General features: G+C 40.0%; 1 protein-coding gene across 3 annotated transcripts in view; it reads right to left on the bottom strand.

The window, feature by feature from the left end:
• The window catches only part of BTRC (beta-transducin repeat containing E3 ubiquitin protein ligase), a 118,811-nt gene that overhangs the window by 33,773 nt on the left and 60,935 nt on the right, over nt 1-24,103 (bottom strand). For all 3 annotated transcript variants that reach the window (XM_050899192.1, XM_050899193.1, XM_050899195.1), the window contains one exon: nt 22,288-22,377. In XM_050899192.1, coding sequence (XP_050755149.1) covers nt 22,288-22,377 — 90 coding nt within the window. The remainder of the gene's footprint in view (nt 1-22,287; nt 22,378-24,103) is intronic.

Genomic DNA, 24,103 nt, shown 5'->3' with positions numbered 1-24,103 from the left:
TGAATTCTGAATCTTCAGAAATTGCATTAGGTTGGGTTAGGCCAAACACTGTTGATACGTGAAAGTACACGACAGAAGAAAGGCAAGAAATAGTACCCTCTGCAACAACAACTGACCAGCTCTGACCATAACAGCACTTCAGGAAGGCATATTCAGTTTCACAGCTGAGCAGACTTTGTCCCTATCAGCTAATACTCAAATTGCACAACTCAGAAGCCCAAGTCACAGACTATCGCACTAGGGATTCCTCCTTGGCTCAGTGCTTAGCTGCCAATAATCTTTCAGAAAAAAACCTCAAACTAAAGGAAGGAGGGAGCCTTCCAGTATTCCACTCCCTATAGTAGACTCAATCAAAGCGGAATTGTTTGAATATAACATATAAGCAATATAAAAACCCAGTAAATTGTGGCAGAACAGGACTGCTAGCCTCACTTGGTCCTTCAACATACTGTATTTTCCACATAATGTTCTTTCACTCAAAGGCATGATTCTACTATTCCTTTTAATGAGATTAATAAACATTGAAAATAGCATCAATCTACCTGCACTTCCCTTTCCACAAATACAGGCTAAGCTTTCTTTTCTTCTTTTCATCCCACTTCTGAGAGTTACTTTCCTGCATATCAAGAATGTAATCAGGGTGGAGCATATCATGTGAGAAATTTCTTCCATCCTCATGCACTGATGCATCCCATTGTAAATTTATCTAACAATCACCAACCCTTTCTTTAACTTCTACTATAATAATTGGCTAAACATCTAAGAACCAATTACATGCTCAGTAAAGTAGCTTTTCCTTCCAACAGTTTTAAACATACTCTCTTTTAAATATCATTAAGTCTTCTATTGTGAGCATTGTCCTCCTTTGTGAAAGGAAGGCAATGTTAGACTTTACCATTGCATGCTATTTGTTAAACACCTCTGTGATACCTCTCACTTGTTTCCTGTATTTTCAGTCAGCTCACAATAGCCTGTATTAAGTCTAGTATTAGTATACTCAAAACCACACTATTTGCATCTTCTAATCTAGAAAGAGCAAGTTGGGATCATGCCTGGAAAAAACATATGCAACCTTCTGATACAAAATAAAATTAAACATCAAGAGAATTCATAGCCTGTTCCTTTGATCAAGGGGTTAGAGCTCCCTCTAGCACTCTCAAAACAGAAGAGCCATAGATGCTAAGCTGTGACTATTTGGTCTCATCCAAAGCAGTATTGGGTAGGGTTGTCCATAATTTTTATCTGATTTACTTTCTGCTGTCACATGAATAATTAAGAATACATCCACTAGTTTATCTGAAATTCAGGAGAAACAAGTGTCAGGAGAAATCCCCTCTATAACCGATTAAAAATACACAGATTGCTATAATTAACTGATCTCTATTTTAAAATGTAATTTAGGACCAGCTGAAGGATTATCATGTCAGCTGTGTGTACAATGTGAAATGTAGCAAGAAACTAAATGAAAAAGTTGTTGAAAATTTTCAGGTTTCATGGCATGAAAAAGTCTTGCTACCTCACCCTCCCTTGCAGCTGACAAACATCCCAATGCAGCTGACAGGTCGCCTGCAGTTGTGAATTACGTGTTTCTATTTCAGCATTAAATATTGAGTAACGCCGCTTAAGTAAAACTCAAAAGGTGTAACTCTGCTGAGTTCTGCACAACGCTGAAGACAGAGAAACAACTCATGACAGAAAGAGTGTCAGCCCTTTTCAATCATAGGTTATTACTTATTAATTCTTGATAAACTGAAGGCTGGCAGTACAATGTAAAAATGAGAAAGGAAAATGGGAGCCAAGTCTTTCAAGTTTTACTCCTAACTCTCCCACTGCCTTCTTGCACTGCCATAGGCAAGTCACTCCTCTTGATTTCACGAGTCTATCTGTTAAATAGATGTATCCTAACACACTTCACACAGAGACAAAGCACAGCTTAATGCTGGGAATGTCTTCGGAGGCTTCTGCATGAAAGGTGCTCAGTGAGGGCAATGTCACCAGGTGACACCATACCACACTCTACACAAGTGCAAACTTCCCCTGAAGTGCCAGCAAACAAATTTGTCACTTAAAAACTAAACAAAACAGAGTCATTAGAAGAGGCATGGCCTTGACTTCACCAATTAGAAAAAATGCAGCTGTACTAATCTTTTCAGCAGCCTTCCAAAGCCGAATCAAAAGTCAAGTGCGTTAAGAAAAATTTTCACCTCGAGTTTTCTCAAACTGAGACATCGCATCCAGATACCACTCCTAAAATCAATACAAACATGAAAACAACTCACACACCCCTGAAGGTAAGCGTCCTAGTGAGGGGGTGCTTTAGTTAAGTTCCTTTACTCATCACAGCAATTCCAGTATGTAACCACCAGGGGACTTCTGAACATTGCTTGGGTTTAGAAGTTTGCAATTTTAATATTAGTATGTGACAGAGATGAGGAAATACAACAGGATGTGTTAGGCTATCCACAGCTATGTTTTTACATCTCTGACAAGTCTAGTAAGAAAGACTAGAAGTAACTAGACCCAAGCAGATGACAGAAGCACCTGACAAAAACTTCCCGGCATTGCCCGCCGGTGTCCCTCAGTCCGGCCAACAGCTGTCCTTGCCATTCTGGGCCCGAACTCTGTACACAGTCCTGCTGCTGCCCCCAAATCCTGACACACAGACCTTCCCTCCTGCAGTACGGACGGCATCCAAGGCCGCTCCTTTTATCCCCTTAAGAGGACTTGGAGAAAAGCGCTGGCAATGACTTCTCTCTCCCCGCACCTCTCACATGTGGCAGGAGAGGATTACAGTCCAATACCTGACCTGTCCAGCGGGAGTGAAAGGACATGTGAAGTGAAAGCAAGACCTCTGCCATTGCAGATCTGTTAGTGATGCTGGCAACACTCAGCTGTGTGCCTCTTTGGGCTGATGCTGCAGGCCACCTGTTCCCCCCTGCATCTCCAAACAGTTGTGGCTTGGATCCGAATCAGAGCCAGGTAAGAGAGAGGTTGTGCTGACCAAACTGCAGTAAGACACAGTATCAGCAGCACTTCCCCACATACGCATGCCCAAGTACTGAAACTTTTGAGATCTCTGATCACTTCTGTATATTAGAAGCAATATATCTCCCGTCTTCATTTAGGAAGCAGTTTGCAGCAGTTGTTTTTGTGCCTTTGTTAGTTCCAGACTGCGTAACTTAATGAGGTCCTCAGTGCTATCTTAGGAGATTAAGGGAGGCAGCAGCTAGTGCCAAACGTAGCCCTTCTCATGCAAACACATTACGTACTCCCAGTGTTGGCTTCATTTCTGGGTGCAGTGGGAGACTTACACTTTGAATTGTAAGGTAGACTTTCTGTGTATGTAAAACTTGGGAGAAGCAGGTACCTAGCAGTGGAGGTTAACTGGGACTAATGAATTCAATATTGACCCTGCTCTGAGCAGAAGGTTGGACCTCCTGAGGTCTCTTCCAACCTAAGTGACTCTGTGTTTCTAACCTCACAGCCAAAGCTCATCTACACTTCCCAGGCTTTTGGAGACAAAAGCTATTTAGATTTTGACTGAAGCCAAGTTATAGTTGTCTGATGTTGATGTATTTAATTTATCATAAGCAAAATCTGAAATTCTTTTTAAAAGATGCTATATAGAGAATTATTTTTTAAAGAGTTTCCAACTCTGGGCTTCAAAAGCCTTTGCTATTGTATCATTCATTCTTTGTAGCAACCAAATATCAGGTTCTTAAAGAGTACTGCAGATACACCTCCTCTCTGGCTTTGCAAGTTGAGAGCATGCAGTATTCAAGGCACCTCTTTGGACATCCTATCTTGACTTTCAATTCCACCCCTCCAACTATTTAAAATTTTTCAAAAGCTGTTGATTTTTTTATGATGCATGTGTTCTCTAAGAACTGCAGCTGATTCTTTCCACAAATTATTAAATACCAAACTTATCTTCACTTACGACCTGAACCAGTTTCAAAACTCATGTCTCAAACAATGAATTAATTGACTGTGATGCTTAATCATCTTCAATCTTCTAAATCAAATCTCAAAATACTCCCATTACAACATACCTCAGAACTGTCCGGGATTACAAATTATGATCCAGAACAGGGCTGACAGATCTAAATTAACATGGCAGGAGAACAAACTGATTCAACTCCGTAGTTCACACAATTTTGTAAAATCCAGTGACTTGAAAGAAAACAACACATGCACATAATTGGCATTAATTAAGCAACATTTTTATTACCTACAATCAAAGACTTATAGGGAAGGTTTATTTGTCAGAAAGAGGGCTTTCTTTGCTGAGAAATTACAAGTCTTACTTAATTAACAACCTAATTTTTTTTGTAGTTTAGTTGTTAACTTAAGTATTTTTCACTTTTATTTTTCTCTAAATGAATGTTAGTCTAAGCACAAAAGCTATTGTTTAAATTGACAGAAGTGGGGTCAGAAAAAACAACGCTGAAATATTTTAATTATCATGTATTTTAACTAAATTCTCGGTTTCTGATCACTGTTACAAGGGTTTCATTTTGTGTTGAGAAGCAACAGGAGGATCTCGGACGTTATGGATATGAGAAGACAGTTAAATCTGAACCTGTGCACACAATTAGGACAGACCGATCATATTTCACAAATTCAGGCCATCATGAAGGCAAGTTTGCCTGTTGGACACAGGACCCAAACAGCCTGGCTACATACAGCACCCTTTTCATTCCCTAATTTCAAACTACTCTATGAGCTGAGCAGGTAAGGACTACTTCCCTGTCGAGATTCACTATTATGGTAAAATAAGTAATTGCAGCTACTTTGAATACTGTTTTCAGGTCTGTGAGAGCAACTACTTGGTTGCTCATTTTTAATTTTCCTCAACAATAAGGTTCAGCAATGTATACAGTGAGTACTGCTGTCTGTCTCCAAGCTGCAGCCTCAACTAAGCCGTCAGTCACATGCAACGAGGGACTGCCTGCCTTGTTGAAGTTATCTTAGATATAAGCTTCCACAGGCAGACTAATTCAAATCTATTTTTGTAAATTACAGATTGTGTTAAATATACATGAAGGAAAATATGGAACAGTTTCTTTTACTGCACAACATGAGTTATTTCCCATTCTAGGTTCCCTCTGAGAAAACTCTAAATTTTAAAATCTGCCAATTAGTGGCAGTGACTACCGGTGAGACCTAATCCAGTCAAGCACTAGTACTTGCTGAGTACTGCAAAGGGCAGAACAACGTTCCAAGAGAACAAAGGGATCAGGATACCTGACAATAACAAGGAGGAGCATGCAGTCATTTGTCCAAGCTTCCTTTTCCTTTCAGAAGAAATGCAGGTTGTGTCACTGCCTTAATGTGACAGTTAAACCGTAAGCTTTGCATCAGCCACAAGAATTAGATTTTCGCATGTACATAAGACTGTTAATATCTGCAGTACAGTTTAGGGCAAGAATCTGACAATTTCTGTGTAGAAGAGAGATCAGAAAAGTAAACATAAATAAATTCGTCCTAGAAAACAAACTCTTCAACCACAAATGCTCAAACTCCTTCACTGTTTCTCTTCCCTCATTTCTTAAAATAAGCCACTCCCCAAGGACCATTCAATTTATCCTAATAAAACAAAGAGAATATCACTATTCTCTAAAAACGTATGGGGATAAACACCAAAAAGGGAAGAGGAACTATTAAAACAAAAGGAAGAAACAAGCCAAAGAACCAGTGGTACAATCTCTCCATGAATAAACTAGCTTGGAAACTCGGAGAGGACTTCCAGTCGTTAGAAAATCGGGTTCTGGAATCATCTTCTGATGGAAACAGAATGGAATAAAGACCTCAGGCCAACCTTTAACTGGTTGTAAGATGAAACTCAGTAAGTTCACTAAAGGGACAAAGTAGTATCTGCAACACAAGAGGCTGGAACCAGTGACCTGCGAGGTCCCAGAAGGTAGAATGACACAAACCAGGCAATGTCCTGTTCTGCAAGAGGACATTCATCACCTTATAGCTCAGAGCATACCTGAGAGGGCACAGGTGCAAACTTGTTGACTGGTAACTGAGCAAACTGACTTTCAACGAGTAGAGAACGTTGATGTGACTGTGGGCTCCACTGTTAAATGTACAAAGGTAGGGCTTCATTCCTCTATCATGGATGATGGGTGACTGCTTCACCCAGAAAAAGAGCTGTCAATTTTCAGCCTGGCATGTGCCCAATGAGCTTGAGCATACCTGATATTTATGAAATGTACAACCTACACCTTTCCACTAGGTGCTGAACTGCTGAGTTGCACATGACACACAGGAACACTATTCTGGTATGGTTTTATACATCTGTCTCAGCTCCAGGAGACTCATAGCTAACTTCAGACTGCCCTGAGGCTATATTCACTGTGTCTGTAGTTGGTTCAACAGGATACCCCTCATGGTCTCTGATGCATTTATAACAAATGTATTACATGGGAACAGAGAATCTCTCTTCTCATACCTTCATTGCCTCCAGGTAAACTCTCATAGGATCTGGGGCAAACCTTTAAGCTGTTCATTCATGTGATGTTTGCATGTTAGATAAAGATAAGATCCGGATGTTAGTAATGCAAGTGACCTTAGAGTCCCTGATACGGAAGCACTTTTGCTGGAGGAGTTACCTTCAAGTCACTTACCTCTGACTGGGAAGATTAGGCTGTGACCTGCTGGGCAGTCAGCTGTTGTAACTATGAACTCTATTGTCTCCAGGGACAATTGTCTATTGTCTCCATAATTAGAAGAAAAGATACATGGCTGATTTCAACATTGTTGCTGTCTTCTGCTAGCTTCTACCTTTAACAGACCAGTTATCTGGGTATAGGTTGCACTGGGTATCTGCCATTCTTGGGACCGCGAAGAGCAAAAACTCAAGAGAGCTACCAGCTGGAGCACAGTATGACTCCAAATCAATCCTTATGACCAGCAGGATCAAAACTTGTCCTGCCAGCCAATGGTGATCTACTTCGAGAGACAGAATGATGGAGGCAAGCGTCTGACCTCCAGACAGACTATTTATGTTGAGTCACTTGAGGTCCCACATAAGATGAAGAGTTCTTCAGTTCAGTATCAGGAAACTCTGAAGGTCAACGTGTCTCCAACAGAGGACAGGATTTGAAGCCTGTTGATCTGGTCCTTCATATTAGAAGGGATTCTAAGTGTCAGCACTTGATCCAAAGAAGTTACTAAGGTGACAAATGGTCAGAAATGAAGGTAAAAACAATTACATATTTGGAAGTAAACCAAGGGTAAGACATCAAGTTCTCCAACGAGAACTGTTTTATTCTATTAAACATTATTGTAGGAGATGAGACTGCAGACTCAACAGCACTGCTCCCATTTCCCAACTGATAACTTATCTATACAACCTATAAATTCACATTTCTCTGACCCCACCTTCATGGGAACTACAAGATATATTTTAGGGACTAGTACTTTAATATATGTATTGATTTCATTAGCATAGCTGAGGTTTTATAATCTCTTTAAAGACAAATTACATTCTGTAATAGTTTATAAATAACTGTTTAGCTATTAAAACCTTAATAGGTAAACTTACAAAATTATTTGTCTTTAAAGAAATGTTCTCCTTGTGTTTTTATACTATTGACAAAAAGTTTAATGTACTTACATTTTATAGATCAGATACCACGTTTTGTTACCTGAGAAACAAAGTTACCATGTATCACATGTTCACTCATACTGTGTATTAGAAGAGGGGACAGTTAAAATCAAGTGAAAACTTTGAATCTTCCAAACTTTAAAGTGTTTCACCTATAAAAAGATACTACTGTAATTTTTAAGCAAGGAAGGATTTCTGGGGAATAGTAATATTGATTATACCGCTGGAAAAACCATACAAAACCTTTAGATATATAAGACTTGCTATTACTCTTTCAAACACAGAAAAAAATCTTCTAAGTTCAACTGAGTCTGAAAATTGTGACCCAGTTTAACCCGGTTTTGTTTTTTAAAAAAAGAGAGACAGAAATTTTAAAGAAAATGTTGCTGGTGTTCTGTCAACAGCTAGTAGACAGTTTGCTAGCCCTCATAGAGCAAAGAAAGAAATGGATAATTGGAATAAGTAAAATATAGAGAGTTCACCTAGAAGTAGGAAAATTCTAAAACATAATACAAACAGGCTTGGGTTTGGCTTCATCAACAGTATTCAGGAAGGCTTTTGGTGTGCTGGACAAAGCATATATATTCTAGGAAGTCCACAGGTGTAAGATCCATGGAGTCTAGCGTTCTGCTTGGGGCCATTACAGGGGAAACGCTTTGGGAACTCTTGTTACTTAAACACGGTCTGGTGTGTGCTTGGTTGCCTGAGTGTTTATTTCTAGCTATGTGTTTACTGAGGTTGTGGGAGCTCTTTGAAATCTACAGGGCAGGGTGAGAGAGAGGGAAGGGTTCTGGGAAAATTTCTTCCTGTATAGGCTCTAATTACTTAATGATTGTCTTTATTAGATCCAAATTAGGCTAGCTTGTCCGTACAACTTGCCCTGCAGCAGTTTGTACAGGGATTCTGGGTAGCTTACTCAAAGATGAAAGCCACCTCTCTACAGAGGAGTCCTGGCTGGATGAGGATCTCTTTAGATTGCAGAAGCCGATATGGCTGTAACCTCCTCAGAGCACATACAACATTGTCTGAGAACCTGGCTGTACATCAAAGCCTTTGTGGTGGCCTCAGGTCATCACTAGCTTTACAGAAGTAGGTATATTGCTCTATGGGGTTCCCTTTTATGTCAGTCCTGATGTTCAGAAAGCTACATTCATATTAGGAGTATTTTACAGAGAGTTTGATGAAGAGGTGATGGTTATTGAACTTGTGATTAGAATTGGTGGGAGTCCAGAAAGCGAGCACATACCTCTGTGAAAGAAAAGATGAATTTGCAGTTAAAGTAGAAGACGAGACTATCAGTAGACCTAGAGGACAACTTTTACTGCTGGCTCTCTGCAGGTTTCCATCTGAGCCTGGCCAAGACACCCCTTTTCTCCTGAGAGAATGCAGCTACTTCGCAGGGTATCGCAGAGTTACGTTAATGCTCCCTAACCTGACTTTTTCCCCAGCTTGCTGGGGAGCAAATGTCCCCCAGTCTCAAAGCAGCTCTCAAACTGAAGGGGCCAGAACAGGGAGAACCGCACATGGGGGTGGGGAGAGAGAGGCAGGAACACTGCACAGAGAAAATGCAAAATACAGACAATTGAATGTGAAAAATATGTGAAACATTTTAAATTAAATTAACAGAAAATAGGATCCAAACAACAACTAAGAACTCCTAGCACTGATAAAATCATCTAGTTGCAAAACCCAACCAGGAGCTAGAACAAAACTATTTTATTAGGTTAAAAAAGAATTAAGATTAGCTGTATGTTCATTTTAACATGTATGTAAACATTAACAATCCTTAGGCTGCCTATTAATTCATATGTGGCATATTTACACTATTTATGATATTACACCCCACGCTGGGACATCCCATTACAGGGTCACGGTAGTGGCTCTGTACTTAAAGGTGAATTCTGCAACACATCGCCTCTTTCCTGTTATTCTCTTGCAATAAGATTACTTTTGGGCAGGAATTTACCATTTGGTTTCAGGCCACAAGGGAACCTCTTTGGGAACTGACAAACTGATTTAAGCAGCTGTGGAATAATTTACTGGGTTTTGTGTTTTATTAAAGGAGAACAAAAGGCTTTGAGAACTTCTGGTGTTTTATGCAACAACAAGAATGTTTGGCTTCGAAAATGTCCACTTTTTCTTAGACTTTCCCCTTGCCTCCCATAAGGATCATATTTGATTGCAAATTTGACTGCAACCATTGGCAAGTGCATCCTTCCCAAGATGCATGTCTAACACAGCCTTTTAAAAACACAGACAGATCTGGGGAGAGAGAAGGTGCCAGAGGAACAGAGCCCAAATCAACATTAGGTGTATATAAACAAAAATAACGCTTCAGTACAAAACATGCTTCAACTGATACCATGTTTCCAGATCCCCAAATGCCTAATAAGGAAATGTTAAGCAGCATTATCCCCTTTTACAGATAGAAGAACTGAGATAGAAAAGCAGAATATGACAAAGACAAAAGATGTCTCAAAATCTGGAACCATAATTCCTAATCTAATATTCCTCCTGTGAGGCCTCATTGCTAACTATAAATAAACTATTTCCTCCCTAGATTTCAGTTGTAAAAGTAACTTTTGAACTTCTCCACAAAAAAGGGACACTGTGAGTCCAGCCCTCACCCCAAGAAACACTGGAGGATTAATTAAGGTTTGTGAAGCACTCAAACTACAGGGGAAACCCCCAGGAGGAAGTTTGTATTTCCATATTCTGACCAGGGCTTGAAAGGCATGCAATAAATACATTCCGGGGCACAGAACAAACAACACAAATAAAATCAAATATTGAACAGCTGTTTGTTAAGCGAATACTGTTCATCCCACACACCAAACTTTATTTCTGCCTCAGGCTGCAGGGAGTGGAGGGGAATCAGACTGAGGCTGAAATAAAATTTTACTTCAAAGGGTTAAATAGTAGCAAAGTTATAAAAAATTGAAACCATTTCTTATAAAGGAAAATATTAGACAACCTTTACAGGCAGAACTGCAAGCCCCACTCATTGTATTAGAAATACAACTGGTTTAGATAGTACAAAAGGTCTGTGATTTACCAAGTTAACTTTTTGGCAGAGATGCAACGTCTTTCAAGCTATAAAAACTAGGTGGATATCACCAAACTCATACAAAGCCCCCTCATTTTTAAAGGAGGGGGAGGGAAGAGGTTACATCACTGTTACAAAGTAAGAAAGCTCAAAATATTACAGGAAGCAAAGATGGTGAGATCTGCCTAGAACTAAAAACTAAAGAAACCAACCTCACCCACACAAGCTTCCCTTTTTAGCACCTGTTTACTGCTCCCTACCTAAAAGTAAGCAATGCAAAGTTGACGGGTGTGTGCGAGCTTACCGCGGAGCCACACAAACAGCCTGCACAGTTTGCTGGGTGCAGTGCACCGATTTTTGGCTTCTCTTGCTAACTTGTAAGATTTTACTTGCTTTTCAGTATCAGAAAGTGGGATACCTAGAAGCGAAGAGAGCCTGTGTCCTCATCAGAAAAATGAAAGAAAAGCAGCACGGACACCATGTGCAGAATGACAGAGCCTCACTATTCAACCTTTACAACTTCTTTGGGAATTAAGGGGAAGGAGAAAAGAAATGTTTGAAAAACACAACGCAGAGAGCAAGGAAGGAAGAACAGGAACCGTGTTAATCAGAAGTAAATGGATTCCCCTGAACTGCAAACATTAACACTACTTCATAACATTTCTTATTTTCCTTCCCAGAAATCGCCCCCTAATATCACACTTTTCCCCACATTATTTTTTTCCCTTTACAAAAATATCAATTTTCCTAAGACTGGTATTCAGATTTGACAGTCATTAATTCCAGTGTCTATTTTTAGAATGTACTTGAGAAAATTGCAATTTTATCAAACCACAAGGAAAAAAAAAAAAGGATCATCAAGTCAATCTTCTTAGCAATTACAGCAGCCAAATTTTTCAAATTATAATTTCTTGTTGGTAAGTGAATAAACTGAAAAATATTGGTGCAAAAAAAGCCATCGACAAAAAAATCAACAAAAAGGAGCATTAGGAAATCAACGTAGTATTTGATCTCTCCTCTTTTTTTGCTGCTGAAAGCCATATGGCATGCATAGTATTTTTAACTGAGGAGTCTCATTTCAAATATATGCCAAGGAATCTTATTTCAAATATATACTAAATAAGGAGGGGAGTAATAAAACAGGCAGTCCCTTACTCTAATTTTATCCGTCTCCTTCTTCTTTCCTTGATGCAGTGAAACTTTAAATCCAACACCAAACCCTGTGTCTCTTTTTTTTTTGTAAACAGTGATCAACATTTTCCTAAATGACCCCCGAAAGGACCTACTTCGAAACTACTCATTAGTAACAGCCACGTTTGCAATATTAACCTGGATGTGGCTGTTTATTAAGATCTTTTAAGGGGTTTAGAATGAAGACACACTGCCGGTGTACAGGGAGCACAGAAGGGGTAATTTAAAACCCATGTTTTTCCTCCCCCTCACCGAAAACATGCCCAGCGTTGTGCAGCTGTGCTGCCAGCTTCATCACTCCCTCCATCTCCACTCTTGCTAATTAAAAGGTTGATCACAGAACAATGCTCTTCTCATTAATTTCGGCTTTCTGATTGGGCAGGATTCCCGCTCGCTCCGCCTGATCTTTTCCACACTGCTGAAGTTAATGTGACAGGAGCCCGAAGATGGATTACCCGCTGCCATATTGCCCATCACCTCCAATCAGCAGCTATCTGGGTAAACTGATTGTTCTAATTTGCTCTCATTATTTTTACAATATCAGGAGAAAATAACGCACACAGCTCACTGTCAAAGCCGTGAAAATCAGCCATTAGTTAAACCCAGACACTGAGTGGCTTTATTAGAAGCACTGCAGTTTATTGATGCAGCTTCAATAAACTAAGATAATACCTGCCCTCTTTAAATGCACTTTTTTAGGCGTATTTATGTGGAAAGAAAATATTTATTAGGATACTTTTGGAAACACTCGCCATCTAAGCCTGTTATCTTGATAAGCTGGCAGACAACGAAGATTAAGAACAATGGAGGCTTGACTTCCACATAAAGAAGGGCAAAATATGCAGCGTTATCTGCACGGCAGCCTGCCTGCAACTCTCAGTCGCTATTTTACAGTTTAAATAAAAATCATCTCAGTACTAATATGACAGGTGAATATGTAAATACACTCCAAAATCGCACAAAATATCGTACTACCGTGAAGGCAAACACAGTAGAGGCATAATTGTGTGAGCTGTATGTACAAGGTCAACAATTTAGTTTTGGGTTTGTTTGGTTTTTTGCTAAGCAAAGGAGCCTGAGTAGCTCAGCATCAAAACACAGGGACGGAGAGCAGGAGCTCCAAATGATAAGGGAAACTGTTTTGTATGGCTGGGAACTATTTTTTCCCCTACGAAAAGACATTGTGCTGCCACAACTTGGGAACGAGTCAGTAGAAATGTCACTCCACACTGAAGCCTCATAGATCCCCATAGCTAAGAAATGAATAAAGTATTGTTAGCAGTATGAAGTCAGGCATTTTTACACCGCAGCAGTGGTAACAACTACATCGAAAAACCTGGACCTCTGACAGTCTCTATGCTGTATATAAAAGGACCTACATTATTTTGCCTGCTGCCTATCTGCATCTTAGCAAAGGGAAATGCTAAATAGAGGGATTAACACAAATATGATATCTTAAATCTTGCTAAACATAAACCTTAAACTGGTGTCTATGACGCTGTAACTCGCAATGTGCTCTAAGAGTGACAGGCAGAGCGCAGCAGACTGATTTTACTTTTAAATAATATCTAAATTAGATTAGTTCTTTGTGTAGATCTGCATGAACCAGAGGGGACATTCATCATTGTGCCAAAAAAGTTAAATTCACTGGGGTACGCTCAAAGTGAATGGTTCTAGACCTACGTTTTATCTCTCAGACACATCATCAAGATGCTGTGCCAATATGCATGAAGCCAGCTAGGAGCTGCAAGAAAGACAACGGGAGAGTAACTGGATACCAGAAAAGGTTTAATTTTTCCCTTTGTAGATTATGGATTGCTTGGGACAGGATCCGTGGCTTCTCTGTCTTGTAAGCACAGAGCATCCCTTTCAATACTTGAGCTTTTTTTTTTAATATTTAAATGGCTTAAATATAGGGAAGGGTATTCTCCTCCCTCCCCCTCCAAAACAGATGTAATTCTAGTTCCCCCTCCTCCCCCTGCTGTAATTTAAAACGCTACAATTTTCATTACTGCTTTTTAATATTTTTAAATCCTCATCAGCTAGAGCCTTGCGTTTGGGGGTTGATTTTTCCTCCCTCCTAGAAAAGCCACCTCCCAGCTTTGTTTGGTATCTCTTTTGACCCTTGCTAATGGTTTTCTCTTGGAGGGGCGTGCCATGCATTTCTCCTTAAAATTCCTGCACTGAAAGACTGCACCACACCACACTCCACAAAACGTGCTGATGGCACAAATTACAAGCCCCCAGCCGAACACTCCAGCCCCCACCATTCGGGCAGATTTATGTGGGCTCTTGCCGACGTTATTACAAGTCAGAGTTTATTGGGAAATTGTTACATTATGCGGAGTGTCTAACAAATTGCTTATGCTGCTATAATTGGATTACAACAGCCGCTTGCTCCCACCGGTAAGATTAGGCAAGTAGGACTCCTGCCGATCTCTGAGCGTTAGCAGTAATTTTATTTGCCTTGCCTCTCTCTTTCCTAACAACATGCCTCTTTCCCTGCCAGCTGTCTGCTGAAAAGGCACAGGCTTGTTCCTTGGCCCTAACAATGCAATTACAGCCCTGCAGATCGCACTGTTTGTGCATTAAGTACAGAGCCAAAACGAGGCGAATTGATCGTTTGACTTTTGGAGGAGCCATGTGATCTCTGCGTGCGGGTGATCCGGCATGCATCAGTGGGCAATGCTGCAGTACACGCCTGACGATGAACTCGCTCCACACTATTTCCCCTCCCCTGTCCGCTCCTAACAGCAAAGACGTTGGAGCCTACCCCACGTTAACACCCATCGGTCTACAAAAACAGGCTCATTTTTAGCAGGTCTCTTGCTAGGCTAAACTGAGAACTCACTCTGCCTTCTGAAATGTGACACTTGACCACACCAATGGCTTACCTGCAGTGGGCTACACTATGAAACGATTATTCCAGCGTTTCACATCACAAGCTTTAGCACAAGAATCTGACATATTTTTCGAACAACTTTTTCAATTCTTGCATTTGAAAAATACTGAAAACATATCTAGTTAATGTCATGTCTCTACCATCTGAGGGTGCTGCCACCGCAGGTGACTACTGAAGAAGCCATGCTTCTCCATGTTTGCCACCATTTACCACTACAGCCACCAATGATTTGGATTCCAAACTGTTTCACATTTCCAGCACAAAAGATCCCAAACTACTTTATAAGTGCAAGTCCAGTTTGTTTCATAACTCTTATCCTGGTGAACACTCCTTACAAGCTTAATGTGACAGGATTTGAATGAAGACCTCAAGGCTGTAATTCTTTATGCAGAGTATCAATCACCAAACCAGCAAACACTTGGGGTGGAACTACAGCATGTGATACTACACAGAATACAGGTGCAGGGGAATTTTCATTAAGGATGCCAGGTCAAGTTCTAAATTTCAAAAGATTTCTATTACATCTTCACTGCCTGTATACTGAGAGGATCCCAGGATGATTCAGTTTAGAAGGGACCTCAGGAGTTCTCCAGCCCAACCTCCTGCTCAAAGCAGGGTGCGTTACGAGGTCAGACCAGGTAGCTCAGGGTTTCATCTAGCCTAGTCTTGAAAATCTCCAAGGATGGAGGCTGCAGAGCCTCCACAAGCAACCTGTTCCAGTTGACTGTCATCACCATGAAAAAGTTTTTCCTTATAACCATCAAACCTGAGAAGGAGTTTCTAAGATCTGTGTGGGAGCCCTTCCAGTATTTACTGAATTCAACTTCACAGGTAACGCAATTTGCTTTCTCAAGATTCCAAACCCAGGGCTCCAAAAAGTAGAAACATCCCCACCAAGTTGACCGAATTTTGGAAATGATTCTTCATATCAAGATTTTGCGTATCACCTGACTGACCATCGTTACTGCAGAGCTTTGAGAACTGATCTCCAGAATACACTTAGAGACCCTCAGCTATAAAGCAATTTTTGAGTTAATTATTATATTACTATTTCTTCAAAGTCTCTTTTGCATTTAAAAAACCCCAAGTGTAATTCTTTTTTAATTCGTGGCTTCATTGACATGCAAAGTCATTTTGGGTGGTAAGAGAAGCAGGAATGACAAACACTCCACAGTGTTTGCGTAACTGAAGACTAAAGAAGCCTGTTTACATGTAGTTTAACACTCAAAAGAAACTCTGAACAGCTGAAATGCCTTATAAATAGCTCAGACCCAGAGGAAGTGCAAACGTCTGCATTGTGAATTGTAGATCTTAATTACAGACAATGGCTGGTACAGCAAGTAGCACTGAAAAAAAAAAAGTGAAACAGTTGCACTGTTCATGGTTGGCAATAATTCTTCAGGAAAATATTTACTATCAATCAGTTATGAGAAAAGGGACTCTGCGCTCATAAAACAGCACGTTGCTTCTCATACCAGGACCATTTTGCTTCAGCATAATCTGAATTTAAACAGCTTGTTTCCTGCGGATATAATTTTGGAAATAAATAAAACAAGTCTATCAAAATCTGGAGAATGTGTATGGTGGGGTGGGGTGGGGGGAGCAGGAATATCACATTTCTTTCTCAGTCATTTGCGAAGAGGTTATTAGACCGAGGGGAAGCTAAAGCATAAAGATTGTCCTGACCTTAAAAAAAAACATAAAAAATGAGAAACTCACAATTAAGATAAAAGTAGACATATTGCTAAGAAAGGAAGATCATTATTAGGTCAAAGCTTTTAGATAAACCTCCAATGCTGTTTTCTATTTGTGCTATCTAAATACTGAGAATCCACAGTTTCAAAGCACCTTTTGAACATCAAGTAATCCCAGCAATGTCCCTGCAATACTCGCCATTCTCACAACACTCTTTTTACAGAGAGAATACCTACAACAGAAGGGTAAAATGACGTACTTAAATCTCTGTTAGCCAGTAGCTGAGGCAGCGTTTATCCAGTTTGCAACAGCCTCAAAAACTATTGTCCCAGAGAAAGGTATATCCAAGCCACAAAAGGGGACACTGCTACCAAGGGGTTTGGAGCTGGAAGCATGTCCACTGACAGCCCCTCTGCATCATTACACAGAAGCTTAATACTAAAAATTAAAGGCATGGAGGAACATACTTTCTCATTAAAACAGTGGAAGGACTATCAGGAAACTGAATGTAGCTAGTCAAATAATATTTGTTCATGATCAAATTGCTCTAATTTCAATCTCAAGAACTGGAAAGTCTTCAAAAGCACTGGAAAACTATGCATTATCTGAAGATATACTGACTCAGTGGTATATCACAGCAGAACTCTGAGTTGGTTGTGTTATTCACGCAAAGTAAATGCAGGGACACTCTCAGGAAAGAGAAGCCATCAATCTGTGACATAAAGGGACTTGAGAGTACAAGAGGGACGCTCTTCAGATCAATTTGTCCTACTGCCAACTGGAACATCCAGCCTGGAACCCTAAATGTTTGTTTATTAAAGAGTACTTGTGGTTTCTCCTTTGAATTAATATAAAAATTCTGAGCTCAATGTTATTATTGTGCAGACTATTCTTATTTAAAAAATTCGGAAGTAGCGATGCAGAAAGAACTGACAAAGGAAGGCAGATTTCAATTACCAGCTACTTCCACCACTCCTTGCTTTAGCTGAATCATCCTTCAATGTAAAATGTGTAGCTATAGCTAAATAATACTGTGCATCTTTGGAAGAAAATTTCACATAGCATTCTTGAAGTGCCAAGCCCTGTTCTGTGTTTCCAGAATTGAGCAGAACATAGCTCTGTCCCCCTGTACACTACAAACAGCTTGCCGAGCAGGCACAACATCACTACATGCTTAAGCAGGACTATTCATCCAAGGGTCAAAAAAGCATCATACAGTTAAATTTCACAACTTTTCTGCAAGGAGAGCATTATTCAGTTCCCTTTTTGAAGAGGAGGAAGAAAAGCCATCATGGTCACAGAGAATAAAATCACGGTGCTAAAAATAAAGGGTATAAACCCTTTCTAGATTCCTAGTTCAATACTGTAACCACTGCAGCATGCACATTTAAAAGTATGATGAACAGCAATCAAAGATTCACTAGAAGACACAACATGCTTAAAAGACCCTGAGAAGTCCCTTGGTTTGCGGGGACCTTAAACTGCAGGACCAGTTATCACATGTGGGTAGCAAGGAGTGGCCTGAAACAGAAGTCTAATTTTTCAAGGGTGGTGTGTGTGACCGTATTTTTCTTCCTCCTATTTGACTTAGATAGAGGCAAGAGAACCTCTCCCAGCTGCTGCCGAGTTCAGAACAAAGTAGAAACCCGGGGATGCTGTATGCCATTTAGAAGGTGTCTTTGTGCTGTCTCTGGCAGGTATGCCATAGGGTGCCTAACTCTGGCACATGTACGAAAGAATTCAATGTGCAAAATGAAACTGAGACCACTTCTTTATATAGCAGATACAGACGAACTGGAACTGACTGCAGGAGTTAATAAACAGTAAAGACCTATCTAATGAATGCAGGAAATGGGTATTGACTGTAGAACTTTGTGAGATCAGCTGTACACCAGTCTCTTGCTGGGAAAGACAAGAGCACTTTGAATCAAAAGGATATTTCCATGATCCAGGGAAATGCAAAATCTAACAGACTCCAAGCGAACAGCAAAACTCAAACCTAATAACAGCCCACATCATGAAAGGGTGAAAAGGTAAGACCTCTGTTTGAAAACAGGAATATATATGTAATCCATCCAAGCAAAGACTCAGCCAAGGAGACCGGAGACACACCAGAGCATCCCTCACCGCACAGCAAATAGAAAGTGTGAAGGTCACCACAGAAAGTAAGTGGTCCCGGGTGCAGAACAGAAGAGAAACTTGTTTGCACACCCAGGAGCATCACAAGAATCCTAGTGACATACCAGATGCCAAGGGATTTTTAACTGTGCCCCTCTCTAATTGAGGATGAAGCACACACCAACACCATTATCTGGCCTGAAGATACTGGCTTACAAAATATGGAACAAACAATAGGAACAGATGCTCATTTGGCCAGATTTCAATAAGCCTCATTAAAACCAAACACCCTGTCCTTGCAGCTCAGGTTCATGCTACATTTCTACCTTATTTAAGCACCTAGCACCAATTCCTGAGAAAGTTGTCCACTTGTGGTTGCACACCAGTAGTATCATAAAAAGAAATCCTCTCGCAGATATTTTTTAGTTTCTAAAGAGACAAACAGGAAGAGTTTATATATACATATGTGTGTCCATGTGTATGCACATATATAAAAACACAATTAGAGATTGCATTTCCTTTTTAAAGACGTTAGGTTAAATATACATCAGACTTGTTGATCACTCAAAGGTAATGGGCAAAACGATGCCAAAAAATTAACAGAAAGACTCCTGAGGACGGAAGAGAACTGATGTTACAGATCACGCAGGTGACATCTGTGCATCACAATATATAATTTTTATTTAAGATCCCACCTCTTCAGTCAAAACATGCACACACTGGAAACAATTTCTACTGCTCCTTATTTGCTTCTACCCAAATATGCCCAAGTCCCATCAATGGCGTTTCAGAGGACAAATACCAGAAAAGCAGGGCTAAGAACAATATACAAAGATTCATCAGAATATGATATTCTAGTTTTATTTTTAAATGTCTGAATAATGCTAGATAGTCCATAAGTTTGCAAAAGCCACTGAGCGCCTGGCTGCACAGGCAGTGCGACATCGTATAGAAAACTGGGCAGACAAGGTTTCCTAAAAAACACAGACTTCCTTGAGTGGTCAAAAAGACAGTGGCCCTATGCTACTTTCTGTACTTGAAAATGCATATCTGTTTATTATAAACTTCTTTTCCCTCCATTTTAGAAAGAATGCCAGTTGTTAGGTTGGTAATTTACATCTGGATGTCCTGTACAGAAGCACTCGTTCACAAGAGAGTTTGATGGATGGACAGTGCTTAAGTCTGAAAAAAGATATCTAAATATTGATGTGTGTGGCCTCAAGGGGAACTGCATTTCATTCTTTGAACAAACTTCAGAAACATCAAGCACACAATCAGTAAATGGCATTATACAGTCTTAACAGAGCACAATTTTCTTTTTTGCAAGTAGGTGCAGAATCAGAAATTCTGTTTTCAGAAAAACCATTGTCTCTTGCAGACTGACTGACACATCTGACAAGCATGTGATAATGCTGACTGTGGCTCCCACTCAGGGCTGATACCGCACTGCAGGATCAGAAAAGGTAAATGATTTCCAAAGTCGTCCTTTTCGTCTTTCACTGCCAGTTTAAAAAAAATTGAAAACCCTACAATACTTTTGGAAAAGTGCTGCAGATAAAGAAACCCACAGTTATACTTTCCAGTATTCACCCTCTTGACAAAACATTTTAAAGTCCAAGGCTGTAAGACACATCAATCATGGAGGATAAAACTCGCTATGTGCATAAGGCTAGGAGAAGGCCTCTGAACTCCTTAAATCCCATTTAAGCCCTTCACCTAGGGAACATTTAACAGTTGTGCCATTTGCCTATGCCATCACTGAGCCATCTGCATTTAGCTAACTGGATTTATAAATGCTTCAACACTTCTGGAATTTGAAAGACAAGCGTTCTTAGAACCTATTTCATTTTGGTTTGTAGCTAGGAAGGCAAAGGAAAGGAGTACAATAGCCAGGCAAGCTAGTACTAGAGGAGTTATATCCCCAGAAAAGTCCTTATGTTTTTTCATATATATATAAAAATATATATGTACGTGTATATACATGCATGTATACATGTGTATATATATGTTTTTTCATATATATGTATGTGATGGCAGATTGTCCTAAGCATATATACATATATATTGTTCTACAGCATATAGAGACAAAATACTTAAAAACATATGCTTTTTCATCTCCAGAGTGATGGTTCAAATTCATGCTCAATAACATGAAACAAGTCTTGCTGTTCCTGCCTTGAGCCCCACCCACACCTCTTACCATGATCCCACTGAAAACATAATTTTCAGAGAGTTTATTATTTAGGGCATTAAGATGTTAAAGGTATGTCATTTAAAGAGGCATCACTTAAATTAGCTGTAGTTCTTGCACATCCTTCCTCCTTAGTAAGATGATCAGGTCAAACAAGATGCTATAAAGCAGATGGGGTTGAATGGGTTTACTCTAGTTAGCTTGCTGTTTGCTGCTTCATGGCATCAGAATGATGCTATATGGCGATATAATTCAGTCAGCTGCTCTGGCACCTTGCTTAAAGAGTTTCACCTACTTTGTATCATAAAGTGCCTTAGTGTGCAATATCAGTCATCTTAAGTTAAGAATGGAGGTGTTGGTATTAAATATCAGCACTTTGTACCAAGATTGGTAGCTTCTCTCAGAAGTGCTTCTCCAGTGGAAGGTAACCTGGCATGTCAAGCACAGTTTATGAGTGCTAAGCCACCTGCAAGCACCATGACAAACTTTTATGATGGCCAATTCCCTGACAGGAATCAAAAGTAATGTGACATCCAAATTTCACCAACAAAATCCCAGCAAAGATTTAGCTGGGAAATTATCTTAAAGGTCAATACAAAAGTGGCCCCCGAAGGGACAAGGCACCTTTAACAACCATTCAAAGTATGAAAAAAAAGGACTTCAAGAAGATCAAGGAATAAATAACCGAAAGAGAAAACAGGCTTTCGAGTGGTCAGGTTTGTGGTGACAGAGGAGCAACAAAATGCCAGCTGGTTTCGGTAACAGATGGCTGCGTGCACTGATCTGTCCTGCATGCCCATTCTAAACTTCCTTTCAGTGGAAATAGGAAGCTTACACAAGGCTAAATGCATCCTTCGCGCAGCCTTTATATACATATTGCATCACGGTTCAAATGTTTTCCATTCACAAACAGCCCTACATGTACATTGTTTTACTCTAGTTACGGTGAATTTTAAGAAAAGAGGGTGGCTAATGGCACCTCATCTTTTCCAATCACATCTACCACAATTCTCAAGGAATGACTTTTCTCTGACAGGCTAATATATCCATTTTCTTACCATTCTGACTACCGTATCTCCCTCCTCCCTTTCCCTTAAATACAGCATTCACTGTATTTTAATTGAAAGGTCTTTCTTTTTGCACCTCCTCTCTGGTAGCTAAGAAAGGGAACCATGATACAAAGAGCTCTCATGCAGTATTTTTAGCATGTATCTGGACATTTATCATTTGAAGTTGCCACAGCTAATTACATGGCAGGCATAGGTCATCCCACTGGAAAAGCCTATTACTTGTATAGCAGAATGAACCCTTCAATCCTAGATAGCTCAGGACTCAAGTAATCATTTCCAACAGAGAAAAACAGCAAGTCTGAAATCTCTACGCTGAAGGACAGAAAAGCCTACCCAAAATACTTGCTTTCCGTTTAAATATTTTTTTCTAACTAATTTTTAACAAGAACTTTTCTTTGATTAACAATGAACAATCTGCTAAAAAACCCTCAAAACCAAAGCCATTCTCTTACTTACTTTGGCCACACAATTTTCAGTCTTCATAGCAGTGCTTCCTAGACATACTGTTTCCTGGTTTAAGCACAGTCTGGCACAGCTGTTGTAGGTCTGCAGAAAGATTAAAATGGTTATGAACAGAAGAACACGATTTTCTTTCAGGCACCACATTTTTGGCACAGGAACCCACAACAACTCTACATTTCCTTTTTCCTAAGGTGTAAACGTTTCGAACCAAAATAAACTAGTTTACAGCAAAAGCCTATGTTCAGGGCATGCATGTCCTCTGAGAAGCTACGTACAATTTTATAGTTCTGAGATACAAAGAAAAAAAAGATTTTTCTCCTCTTTTCCTTTGAAAAAGGAAAAATTATCTGATCTCAGTTTTTCGATCTTTCACAAAATGCTGCATAACTGAATAACTAAAGCAAGGCGATTTCTACACACTAGTTATCACAGCGTATATCAAATGTTAATAAACTTCCCCTGTCTTTATCAGGTAAAAATACATGGGGACAGTACGAAGGTTATAATCAGAAGGGAGCAAATGCAGACCACATCTCACTTCTGGTATTTAATCTTCCCAATTTTGGAAAGCTTTTTCTTTTAAAGTAGAATGTCTTTTTTCTTTAACTCATACACTGTCCTGCCCAGGGGACCCTCAGCTGGGGCTGCAGACTTTGGAGTCTTTACAGAACACATTACTCATAGTCTCTCCCTTTTTTAAGGGTAGCATATGAACAGTACTTATGAAGTGTGCTTAAAATTATACTTTGGTTGATTTGGCTATTTAAACTAGGATGCCTGAAGAACTCAGGAGTTTCTAATGGAGGCTCCCCCCACACACACTTTCAACACCTTTTTAATTACTACTTGATTAAGCTCACATTTTCTAGTAGTAGTAGGAGTACAGTAGCACCTAAGAGCTCAAGTATTGGATTAACACCCCAGCGCCTGTTGCCATCTACAGAAAACTGCTCCCAAGCAAAAGTGGCAGCCCAAAAGCAAGCACAAACTTGCTTTGTTGCAAGAGTAGTTAAGTGGGCCACAGAGAAGATGTTGCTACCTCAAATAGTTGTGTGGGGAAAACCCAAGAAGCCTGTTGAAACAGAATGAAATTAAACTTGCTACAAAGACATTTCCAAGAGCACTAAGTAAAACATACTAACATTCATGATATTTTTAAGATTGCCTTAAGGGGAGGAGGCACTAAGATTTGTAGTGAACTGCCTGTCAGTTCTCTCCCTGTAATATTCGCTGGCAATCTCTGAAGATCCTTCTTTCAGGGCTTGCTATGGATTTCTATCTGTTTGAGTTGAAACTAATTAAACCCCAAACCTGCCATAGGTTACAAAACCTGCAGGCAACACTGGCATGCAAAGGACTCCTAAACCCCTCCCTCTGCTCCAAGGCTACGCCATCAGAGCCAGATTCCCTCAGCATCAAGCACTAACAAATGATCTCCCCTTTCTGCCCCTCTGCCACAGGCCTGACTCTGTGCGAGATATAGTCAGTAGCAACACACAAACCAGCAGAGGAATGTATTGCAAAGGACGTCAGAGGCAAGAATGCAAAGAGATTAAAATGGGGTTATGCTGAGCGATAGGAGATACGTCCACAAACACAGTGCTCCTAACAGTCTCCAGCTCAGGAGGATGGTAAGCACCAACTGATGGGAACTGAGTGTTCACAATCAGTTTATAACATTATTCACCTAAGTTCTTACGATCCTCAGTAAACACTCCTTACTGCCCACCATGGGAAATCGGTATACTGGCTCAGGTGGATCTGTACTGGACCAACACAGTACAGACACTCTTGGGGAAATTCAGGAAAT

The sequence above is a fragment of the Gymnogyps californianus genome, chromosome 6, assembly GCF_018139145.2.
Source record: "Gymnogyps californianus isolate 813 chromosome 6, ASM1813914v2, whole genome shotgun sequence".
Lineage (NCBI taxonomy): Eukaryota > Metazoa > Chordata > Aves > Accipitriformes > Cathartidae > Gymnogyps > Gymnogyps californianus.
Note: the sequence above shows the minus strand (reverse complement) of the source record. Positions and strands in the feature narration are given on the sequence as shown.